Source organism: Salmo salar, chromosome ssa06, assembly GCF_905237065.1.
Source record: "Salmo salar chromosome ssa06, Ssal_v3.1, whole genome shotgun sequence".
Classification (NCBI taxonomy): Eukaryota; Metazoa; Chordata; class Actinopteri; order Salmoniformes; family Salmonidae; genus Salmo; species Salmo salar.
The window spans coordinates 65638156-65650259 of NC_059447.1; the positions used below are offsets into that span (position 1 = coordinate 65638156).

Below are 12104 nucleotides of genomic sequence, written 5' to 3' on the forward strand. Positions count from 1 at the left end.
AGATAATACAGTAGATAGTTTATAGTCAATAGATACAGTAGATAGTTTATAGTCAATAGAGTAGATAGATACAGTAGATAGTTTATAGTCAATAGAGTAGATAGATACAGTAGATAGTTTATAGTCAATAGAGTAGATAGATACAGTAGATCGTTTATAGTCAATAGATACAGTAGATAGTTTATAGTCAATAGAGTAGATACTACAGTAGATAGTTTATAGTCAAAAGAGTAGATAGATACAGTAGATAGTTTATAGTCAATAGATACAGTAGATAGTTTATAGTCAATAGAGTAGATAATACAGTAGATAGTTTATAGTCAATAGAGTAGATAATACAGTAGATAGTTTATAGTCAATAGATACAGTAGATAGTTTATAGTCAATAGATACAGTAGATAGTTTATAGTCAATAGATACAGTAGATAGTTTATAGTCAATAGAGTAGATAGATACAGTAGATAGTTTATAGTCAATAGAGTAGATAGATACAGTAGATAGTTTATAGTCAATAGAGTAGATAGATACAGTAGATAGTTTATAGTCAATAGAGTAGATAGATACAGTAGATCGTTTATAGTCAATAGATACAGTAGATAGTTTATAGTCAATAGAGTAGATACTGCAGTAGATAGTTTATAGTCAAAAGAGTAGATAGATACAGTAGATAGTTTATAGTCAATAGATACAGTAGATAGTTGGATGCAGTATCTCCATGGTTTGGATGTGAACAGGGAACCTGTGCGTTCATATGACAAGTTCCAGCCCTACTGCCTGGGTTAGTGCTATCCAGGATCCTTGGGACATCCCTACACTAAATCCTAAACCTATCCTTAACCCCTAACCCTACCTTAACCCCTACCCTAATCCTAACCCTAACCCTAACCTTAACCCCAAACTTAATCCTAACCTTAACCCCTACCCTAACCCTAACCTTAACCCCTACCCTAACACTACCTTAACCCCTACCCTAACCCTACCTTTACCCCTACCCTAATCCTAACCCTAACCTTAACCCCTTCCCTAACACTACCTTAACCCCTACCCTAATCCTAACCCTAACCTTAACCCCAAACCTAATCCTAACCCTAACCTTAACCCCTTCTCTAACTCTACCTTAACCCTAACCTTAACCCCTACCCTAACACTACCTTAACCTCTACCCTAATCCTAACCTTAACCCCTACTCTAATCCTAACCCTAACGTTACCCCTACCCTAATCCTAACCTTAAACCCTACCCTAATCCTAACCCTAACCTTAACCCCTACCCTAATCCTAACCTTAACCCCTACCCTAATCCTAACCCTAACGTTAACCCCTACCCTAACATTACCTTATCCCCTACCCTAATCCTAACCCTAATCTTAACCCCAAACCTAATCCTAACCTAATCCCCTACCCTAATCCTAACCCTAATCTTAACCCCAAACCTAACCTTAACCTTACCCCCTACCCTAACACTACCTTAACCCCTACCCTAACCCTACCTTAACCCCTACCCTAACCTTAACCCCTACCCTAATCCTAACCTTAACCTTAATCCCTACCCTAACACTACCTTAACCCCTACCTCTAATCCTAACCTTAACCCCTACCCTAACACTACCTTAAACCCTACCCTAATCCTAACCCTAACCCCAAAACCTAATCTTAATCCCTACCCTAACCCTAACCTTAACCCCTACCCTAATCCTAACCCTAACCTTAACCCCTACCGTAAGCCTAACCTTAACCCCTACCCTAACCTTCACCATAACCCCTACCTAATCCTTACATTAACCATTTAAAATGTCAACATCAATTGGGTATGGACATCCCTAGGATCCCGGATAGCAAGGACCCTACTGCCTGGCTGCCTGACCTCTGTGCTCAGTAGACAGAGACAGAGCCATTGAGGAGATCCAAGTCCCCTGGATCTCTCAGGGGAGCCCCTGTCCACGTCTACCCCTACAAGGGGGTCCCAGCTGGTGTCAGGGTGCATGCTAGTCCACCTGGGGGTAGGATGACCTCCGAACCGAGGAGCCCCAGCTAATGAAAGGGTGATAGAATGATTGGATGTGTGGGGTTTAGAGGAGAGGTGTGACCTCTGTTCACAGCATGATGTCATTCTCAGCTGATGAGATGTATGTGTGTCAGCTGATGAAGGGTAGTGTGTCAGCTGATGAAGGGGAGCGTGTCAGCTGATGAAGGGAAGTGTGTCAGCTGATGAAGGGAAGTGTGTCAGCTGATGAAGGGAAGTGTGTCAGCTGATGAAGGGTAGTGTGTCAGCCGATGAAGGGTAGTGTGTCAGCTGATGAAGGGAAGCGTGTCAGCTGATGAAGGGGAGCGTGTCAGCTGATGAAGGGTAGTGTGTCAGCTGATGAAGGGGAGCGTGTCAGCTGATGAAGGGGAGTGTGTCAGCTGATGAAGGGTAGTGTGTCAGCTGATGAAGGGTAGTGTGTCAGCTGATGAAGGGGAGTGTGTCAGCTGATGAAGGGTAGTGTATCAGCTGATGAAGGGTAGTGTGTCAGCTGATGAAGGGGAGCGTGTCAGCTGATGAAGGGGAGTGTGTCAGCTGATGAAGGGAAGTGTGTCAGCTGATGAAGGGTAGTGTGTCAGCTGATGAAGGGTAGTGTGTCAGCTGATGAAGGATAGTGTGTCAGCTGATGAAGGGGAGCGTGTCAGCTGATGAAGGGAGTGTGTCAGCTGATGAAGGGTAGTGTGTCAGCTGATGAGGGGAGTGTCAGCTGATGAAGGGGAGTGTCAGCTGATGAAGGGTAGTGTGTCAGCTGATGAAGGGAAGTGTGTCAGCTGATGAGGGGAGTGTAAGCTGATGAAGGGGAGTGTCAGCTGATGAAGGGGAGTGTGTCAGCTGATGAAGGGTAGTGTGTCAGCTGATGAAGGGTAGTGTATCAGCTGATGAAGGGAAGTGTGTCAGCTGATGAGGGGAGTGTCAGCTGATGAAGGGGAGTGTGTCAGCTGATGAAGGGTAGTGTGTCAGCTGATGAAGGGGAGTGTCAGCTGATGAAGGGAAGTGTGTCAGCTGATGAAGGGGAGTGTGTCAGCTGATGAGGGGAGTATGTCAGCTGATGAAGGGAAGTGTGTCAGCTGATGAGGGGAGTATGTCAGCTGATGAAGGGAAGTGTGTCAGCTGATGAAGGGTAGTGTGTCAGCTGATGAAGGATATTGTGTCAGCTGATGAAGGGGAGCGTGTCAGCTGATGAGGGGAGTGTGTCAGCTGATGAAGGGTAGTGTGTCACCTGATGACGGGGAGTGTGTCAGCTGATGAAGGGTAGTGTGTCACCTGATGAAGGGTAGTGTGTCAGCTGATGAAGGGGAGTGTGTCAGCTGATGAAGGATAGTGTGTCAGCTGATGAAGGGAAGCGTGTCAGCTGATGAGGGGAGTGTGTCAGCTGATGAAGGGTAGTGTGTCAGCTGATGAAGGGGAGTGTCAGCTGATGGAGGGGACTGTCAGCTGATGAAGGGGAGTGTGTCAGCTGATGAAGGGAAGTGTGTTAGCTGATGAAGGGGAGTGTCAGCTGATGAAGGGGAGTGTCAGCTGATGAAGGGGAGTGTGTCAGCTGATGAAGGGTAGTGTGTCAGCTGATGAAGGGAAGTGTGTCAGCTGATGAAGGGTAGTGTGTCAGTTGATGAAGGATAGTGTGTCAGCTGATGAGGGGAGTATGTCAGCTGATGAAGGGAAGTGTGTCACCTGATGAAGGGGAGTGTGGCAGCTGATGAAGGGGAGTGTGTCAGCTGACGAAGGGAAGTATGTCAGCTGATGAAGGGGAGTGTCAGCTGATGAAGGGGAGTGTGTCAGCTGATGAAGGGAAGTGTGTCAGCTGAGCAAACGAAGAGGAACCTCACTCACCAGGGTCCTGGACTGACTGAATTAGGCTGTGGATAGAGAGGCTAGAGAGTGGATGAATGCCAAGTCCCATTTGCTTCCGTGCACTACTAAACCGTTGGCTCCAACCTGCCATGACTCAGTGCTTAGACAGATTAGAAATGAGAGATAAACATGTCCTTCTTCTTCTGCATGGTTTCCTTCGTCTCTGATGAACTATGAGCCATCTGCTGCCAGAGTGACATGTATCTTCATAGAGGAGGATCTGTGAAAGTTGATTGGTTCTAGAATGGTTGGATGGTACAGTAAGCCCAGTGGTTATATGCACCAGGACAGACATTAAAAGCCTGGAGCTATACATTTACTACACATTGTAAGTATTCAAACACACGCCTAACAGCACACATATGAACACGAGTTCCCTGAAGATGCTAGCAAACTGTAAACAAAGGAATAGGAGATATGAACTGGTAGCTCTAGTTCTTTACATTCAGAACGGTAGTGCTGAAATCTCAGCAACACCCTCAATCATTTTGTTCACCTACCTGCATCCAAGGCTGTGTGTGTTTGTGACAGAGGCCATGCATAAACAGGCTGCTTTAGACGTGTGCTGCTGGAGTCTTATGTTGTGTTTTACAACCTCTTAATGCTCAATGAAATATTTCACTCTTCACACATCCCTTATTGCCCAGAAATAGACTACAAATAGACTACTGGGGATTGGGTTTAATGTCCTGCCAAGTGGTCAGCCTCTTGGCCACCAGGCCTGCTCACCTTGTTTTGTTTCACCTCAGCCTTTTGTCTCAAGCTCCTGCTCTGCTCCATTTTACAGAGCTGAGTGGGAGAAAAAACACACACACACACACACACACACACACACACACACACACACACACACACACACACACACACACACACACACCAGCACATACACACACGCGCACACACACACACATCTTCCTCCCGTCTAGCTGTGACAATAAGTGTTAGCGCTGCCCACTGCAGCTGAGGTGTCCCTAGCGACCAGGCTTCTTAGGGAGGCTGCCATGATGGGTATTCAGAACGATGGCATGACGTCCCAACTTGGTACCACCACAGAAAAATGCGTGTCTCAAATCATATCTGGCGGTGCCAGCTTGGCCCGGCGCCAACCAGGGGTGCACCCGGTGGTGTACTGCGGATGGCGATAGCTACCTGCTGGGTGTCCATGCTGAGATATAGGAGCTGCTAAGCCCCACTGTAAAGCACACACAGGGCCTCAGATAGCAAGAGAGAGACAGAGAGATTGAGAGAGAGAGAGAAACAGAGAGAAACAGAGAGGGAAACAGAGAGAGAAAGAGAGAGAGAGAGGATGAGGGAGAACAAGAGAAAGAGAGAGGATGTGGGAGTGAATGATGGACAGAGAGAGGATGAGTTTAAAGAGCGACAGAGAGGATGAGGGAGGAAGAGACAAAGAGAGAGCCAGAGAGACAGAGCGAGAGAGACAGAGAGAGAGAGAGAGAGAGACAGAGAGAGAGCGAGAGACAGAGAGAGAGGGAGAGAGACAGAGAGAGAGACAGAGAGAGAGGGAGAGAGACAGAGAGAGAGAGAGAAAGAGGCTGACAGAGAGACTAGAAAGGGGCAGAGGCATAGGAAAGATTAGGGAGAGAAGAGTGAGAGGTAGAGGAGGGATGATGAGGCTGAGAGAGTTAATGAGAGGCCTAAATATCTGTGGATATCCTTCCATGGCCTATATGGAGCTGGGGTATAGTGGTGGAGCTGGTCTATAGTGGTGGAGCTGGGCTGTAGTGGTGGAGCTGGGCTATAGTGGTGGAGCTGGTCTATAGTGGTGGAGCTGGGGTATAGTGGTGGAGCTGGGCTATAGTGGTGGGGCTGGGGTATAGTGGTGGAGCTGGGCTAGAGTGGTGGAGCTGGTCTATAGTGGTGGAGCTGGGCTGTAGTGGTGGAGCTGGGCTATAGAGGTGGAGCTGGTCTATAGTGGTGGAGCTGGGGTATAGTGGTGGAGCTGGGCTATAGTGGTGGAGCTGGTCTAGGTATATAGAGCTAGGACTGGAGCTGGGGATGAAGGTATATAGAGCTAGGACTGGAGCTGGGGATGAAGGTATATAGAGCTAGGACTGGAGCTGGGGATGAAGGTATATAGAGCTAGGACTGGAGCTGGGGATGAAGGTATATAGAGCTAGGACTGGAGCTGGGGATGAAGGTATATAGAGCTAGGACTGGAGCTGGGGATGAAGGTATATAGAGCTAGGACTGGAGCTGGGGATGAAGGTATATAGAGCTAGGACTGGAGCTGGGGATGAAGGTATATAGAGCTAGGACTGGAGCTGGGGATGAAGGTATATAGAGCTAGGACTGGAGCTGGGGATGAAGGTATATAGAGCTAGGACTGGAGCTGGGGATGAAGGTATATAGAGCTAGGACTGGAGCTGGGGATGAAGGTATATAGAGCTAGGACTGGAGCTGGGGATGAAGGTATATAGAGCTAGGACTGGAGCTGGGGATGAAGGTATATAGAGCTAGGACTGGAGCTGGGGATGAAGGTATATAGAGCTAGGACTGGAGCTGGGGATGAAGGTATATAGAGCTAGGACTGGAGCTGGGGATGAAGGTATATAGAGCTAGGACTGGAGCTGGGGATGAAGGTATATAGAGCTAGGACTGGAGCTGGGGATGAAGGTATATAGAGCTAGGACTGGAGCTGGGGATGAAGGTATATAGAGCTAGGACTGGGTCTGGTACTGGCGGGGAGAGGAGAGTTGATTCTGTGCTACCTTTCTCTCTCTCTCTCCTGTCTCCTGTATGGTGGCAGCTGCTCCTAACAGGTGCGTGGCTGCCTCCAGGCAGATGGTCCGAGAAATGAGGTAGTTGGCAGGTTTCTTCTCACAGCCCGCTGTCCCCCCTCCCTGCCACACACACACACACATAGACACTTAGCAACAAACATTAGTGATAGGGGGAGGTTGGCGGAGGAGATGTAGAGAGAGCAAGAGTGGGAAATGATGGAGATAGATGGAAAGAGAGAAAGATGGAAAGAAAGAAAGACGGAAAGAGAGAAGGAAAGCAATAGACATCCTTGCATCACTTTCTTGAAACTCCCAAGTGGCATTGTGTCAACAATATCCCCACTTTGTCCTCTTTCCCCTTAACATAACCATTTCTCAGTTTAGAATCTCCATATTCTCACAAGAACAATACATTTACTTCCAACCTGGATTTCTCAATATGCTGTACATGCTAGACTAGTGTACACTTCAAATGTAAACCTTGCTCGCAGAGGCAGATTTCGAATGATATTCAGCCTGGCTCTATCTATTAAACATGACTGACTGACTGCCACTTGGACAGGTGCTGTGATGTGGAATGGGATTTCAGTGGGGAGTCACTCCCAGTGCCTAACTGTGTCATTGGTATACAGTTCAACCCAGAGTTCTGACACCAGGCACCAGTAACCCCAAAAAGTCCAGCATTATTTTTTGTTGTTGGGATTTTTCATAGAGGATGAAAAGCAGTGAGGCTGGCTGAGGTGTACCTGCTTAGACGGCCCTGTGCTGGGGGTTAGAGGAGATTACCCAGGCCAGGCTGGCTGAGGTGTACCTGCTTAGACGGCCCTGTGCTGGGGGTTAGAGGAGATTACCCAGGCCAGGCTGGCTGAGGTGTACCTGCTTAGACGGCCCTGTGCTGGGGGTTAGAGGAGATTACCCAGGCCAGGCTGGCTGAGGTGTGTGTGTGGACCATATAAACGTGCTGCAGGCATTGGGTATACTGGGTTGGTGGGGGCATGTCACAGCTCACACACATGCACACGCACACACATGCACACACACACACAAACCCGATGCCCCCTCCCCATACATACACACACATTGGGCACATCTGGGGCATGTGAGTCGACATCTGTCTGGGCCTCACCCGTAGGGCCACCCGAGCACTAATGACCTCTGTGCTCGTCTCTGCTCCAATGCTTTACAAATGACTGAGAGAGAGTGTGTGAGAGAGAGAGATTGCATTAGCTGTAACACTGCTAACAGTAAGAATATGTGTAATCTTGAAAAACAATACATTTCTTTGTAAGAAAATATTTTCCTTGAAGGAGGCAGACAAACGTTTTGAATGTAATTACATGGAAGAAGGCAGCAAAATGGTTCCAAAATGGTTCATATGTGACTTTTAGAAAAATGTGCTTGTGTTGTAACCATTCGATCCTGAGCCATTCATTCATGAAGGTCAGTCCTAATGATACAGCGTTGTTGTTGTTTCTACAGGTCCTGATAGAGGGGGGCTTTGGAGAAATCACCACAGAGATCGCCGAGGCCCAGGAGTTCTACTATGCTGAGGACTACCACCAGCAGTACCTCAGCAAGAACCCCGGTGGATACTGTGGCCTGAGCGGCACCGGAGTCTCCTGTCCAATAGGACTCAAGAAATAACCACCTCTGTCCAATAGGGAATGACCACCAACCTCTGATTGTCTGATTTTGACGAGGAAATGTAAAGACGCATTTCCGCTTGCTCATTGCAAAATAAGTATTTAATCTATTCATTTAAATGGAAGTCACCTTAATTATGATGCAGTACAGAAGCATATTCAGGGTTTATATAAAAACAGTCCGTATCTGAGTCTAGACTTGTATTCATTTAAATAGTTTGGTAATCAAGCACTACATGCATAAGACCAGTTTAAATGAATGCACATTAGTGTACATTGTCTTGTTTGAATCAAATCAGCTACATTATGTACATCTGATTGAACTCAATGGTGTGTGCTGGTGGATTAAATGATGAAACTGTGTGTTGATATGTATGGCTGGTTCCTTTCGTGGTGTTTGGTGTGTGTTGGATGACCTCCTTTCTCTGATCTTTGCCTTAAGCCTTGTTCTGATCACTCCCTGACTCATCTGTCAGAGGGGTGTGTGTAGCTTGTGCAGGCAAACACTCAGTGGGAGAGAGCCCTCTGCCAGGGCCTGTGTAGCTTGGCATCACTATAACACAATGAGAGAGAGATAGAGAGGGGCAGCATCACACACACACACACACACACACACACACACACACACACACACACACACACACACACACACACACACACACACACACACACACACACACACACACACACACACACAGGCTGGCAGTCCCCCTCCTTACACAGGGACTGGAGCAAGGCACTGTGGGTAGGCCTAATGGCTGAAGGACACAATGATGCACAATCGGCTGTCAACCAAAATGTCTGACTGGTACTTCTTACTGTAGACTACAGCTCTAAAAGATGTCTGACTGGTACTTCTTACTGTAGACTACAGCTCTAAAAGATGTCTGACTGGTACTTCTTACTGTAGACTACAGCTCTAAAAGATGTCTGACTGGTACTTCTTACTGTAGACTACAGCTCTAAAAGATGTCTGACTGGTACTTCTTACTGTAGACTACAGCTCTAAAAGATGTCTGACTGGTACTTCTTACTGTAGACTACAGCTCTAAAAGATGTCTGACTGGTACTTCTTACTGTAGACTACAGCTCTAAAAGATGTCTGACTGGTACTTCTTACTGTAGACTACTGCTCTAAAAGATGTCTGACTGGTAATTCTTACTGTAGACTACAGCTCTAAAAGATGTCTGACTGGTACTTCTTACTGTAGACTACAGCTCTAAAAGATGTCTGACTGGTACTTCTTACTGTAGACTACAGCTCTAAAAGATGTCTGACTGGTACTTCTTACTGTAGACTACAGCTCTAAAAGATGTCTGACTGGTACTTCTTACTGTAGACTACAGCTCTAAAAGATGTCTGACTGGTACTTCTTACTGTAGACTACAGCTCTAAAAGATGTCTGACTGGTACTTCTTACTGTAGACTACAGCTCTAAAAGATGTCTGACTGGTACTTCTTACTGTAGACTACAGCTCTAAAAGATGTCTGACTGGTACTTCTTACTGTAGACTACAGCTCTAAAAGATGTCTGACTGGTACTTCTTACTGTAGACTACAGCTCTAAAAGATGTCTGACTGGTACTTCTTACTGTAGACTACTGCTCTAAAAGATGTCTGACTGGTACTTCTTACTGTAGACTACAGCTCTAAAAGATGTCTGACTGGTACTTCTTACTGTAGACTACTGCTCTAAAAGATGTCTGACTGGTACTTCTTACTGTAGACTACTGCTCTAAAAGATGTCTGACTGGTCCTTCTTACTGTAGACTACAGCTCTAAAAGATGTCTGACTGGTAATTCTTACTGTAGACTACAGCTCTAAAAGATGTCTGACTGGTACTTCTTACTGTAGACTACTGCTCTAAAAGATGTCTGACTGGTACTTCTTACTGTAGACTACAGCTCTAAAAGATGTCTGACTGGTACTTCTTACTGTAGACTACTGCTCTAAAAGATGTCTGACTGGTACTTCTTACTGTAGACTACAGCTCTAAAAGATGTCTGACTGGTACTTCTTACTGTAGACTACAGCTCTAAAAGATGTCTGACTGGTACCTCTTACTGTAGACTACAGCTCTAAAAGATGTCTGACTGGTACTTCTTACTGTAGACTACAGCTCTAAAAGATGTCTGACTGGTACTTCTTACTGTAGACTACAGCTCTAAAAGATGTCTGACTGGTACCTCTTACTCTAGACTGCTGCTCTAAAATATGTTCTAATCAAGGACAAGACATTAGGCTTTAACATTTAGTTTGTTCACCCCTGTGTCTGGATGCATGATGTTTCTACATCTACAACAGGGCTACAGTACACCAAGAGTATGTAGATGAACCTCTGGCATTTAATGAAGGATTAATAAAGTCTTGATCTGGAATCTCTCTCTCTCTCTCTCTTCTCTCTCTCTCTCTCTCTCTCTCTCTCTCTCTCACACACACACACACACACACACACACACACACACACACACACACACACACACACACACACACACTTACACACCCAGTACTCTGTAAACCTAAATAGCAGCCAGTACAGTACATCTGTATCTCCCATCTATCTGTCTCTCCAGTTCCTACACCTGCTGTATCTATTCACCTTTCCATCTGTCCTCTAGTCTGCCTAACGCTGCCAGCCACCAACCCAGCTACCCAGCCAGCCAGCTACCCAGCCACATACCCAGCTAACTACCCAGCCATCCAGCTACCCAGCCACCCATCCAGCTACCAAGCTACCCAGCCACCCATCCAGCTACCAAGCTACCCAGCCACCCATCCAGCTACCAAGCTACCCAGCCACCCATCCAGCTACCAAGCTACCCAGCCACCCATCCAGCTACCAAGCTACCCAGCCACCCATCCAGCTACCAAGCTACCCAGCCACCCATCCAGCTACCAAGCTACCCAGCCACCCATCCAGCTACCAAGCTACCCAGCCACCCATCCAGCTACCAAGCTACCCAGCCACCCATCCAGCCAGCTCTTGAATAAAAGAGCTGACTGACAACCCACACAAACAAAGAAGAGCCTTTATGCTGGGCTCACACATCAACATTAACATGCTTTCCAGGATATGATTCCTTTGGTGTAGCGTTGGTTCTCTTCACTAACAAACAGCATGCCAATACGCTGTGATCATGTCCGTTTACAATGGGCTGCTGCTGGAACAGAGCCCGTAGAGAAACCATTGTTCCCAACAACCCAAGGAAATGGGCTGAATCCTTTTTCTATCGCTGAAGAATCTTTTGATGCTGTAAAAAACATGCAGGACATTTTTTTCAAAGCCATTCTCCTTAACACTCTCCTCCGCTGAACAACAATAGTTTTATCGGCTGATGTGGGGTTTGTGAGGGTGAGTTGCAGTTCTACAGTAGCCTAAGCATGGTCTTTGGTTGGGTTGGGATGTAATAATAAGGAGGTGTGTTAGTGAGGGGAATCAGTGATTGTTCTGATGGATGGATGGATGGATGGATGGATGGATGGATGGATGGATGGATGGATGGATGGATGGATGGCCGAACGGACAGGCTTGTTTTTCAGCTGAGGTGTTTGTTACAGTAAACATAATGATGGTAGTAAAGGATGGTTGTGGTGAGGTGTTTCAGTAGGCAGCTGAAGGCCATTCTGGCTGGTCTAATCCCCAGACCCAGACCAGGTGGCTCCTGCCCCAAGCTCCTCCACCTCAGCTGCCCCAAATCTGCCACCACAGCCTGGGCACAGCTCGCCTAGCTCTGGGGATCAGGATGCAGGATCAAAAATGGTCAGAGCACTGGAGCATGGTAACAGCAAGCGCGTGCGCTCACACACACACACGCACACGCACACATGCTTAAACAAAACAAAAC

The 12104-nt window shown here is 46.8% G+C and overlaps 1 protein-coding gene across 2 annotated transcripts in view; it reads left to right on the forward strand.

Moving 5' to 3' along the window:
- Positions 1-8620, forward strand: part of msra (methionine sulfoxide reductase A) — a 95443-nt gene extending 86823 nt beyond the window's left edge. For both annotated transcript variants that reach the window (NM_001140894.1, XM_045719462.1), the window contains exon 6: positions 8094-8620. In NM_001140894.1, coding sequence (NP_001134366.1) covers positions 8094-8258 — 165 coding nt within the window. In that variant the 3' untranslated portion in view covers positions 8259-8620. The remainder of the gene's footprint in view (positions 1-8093) is intronic.
- The last annotated feature ends 3484 nt before the right edge of the window (positions 8621-12104 follow it).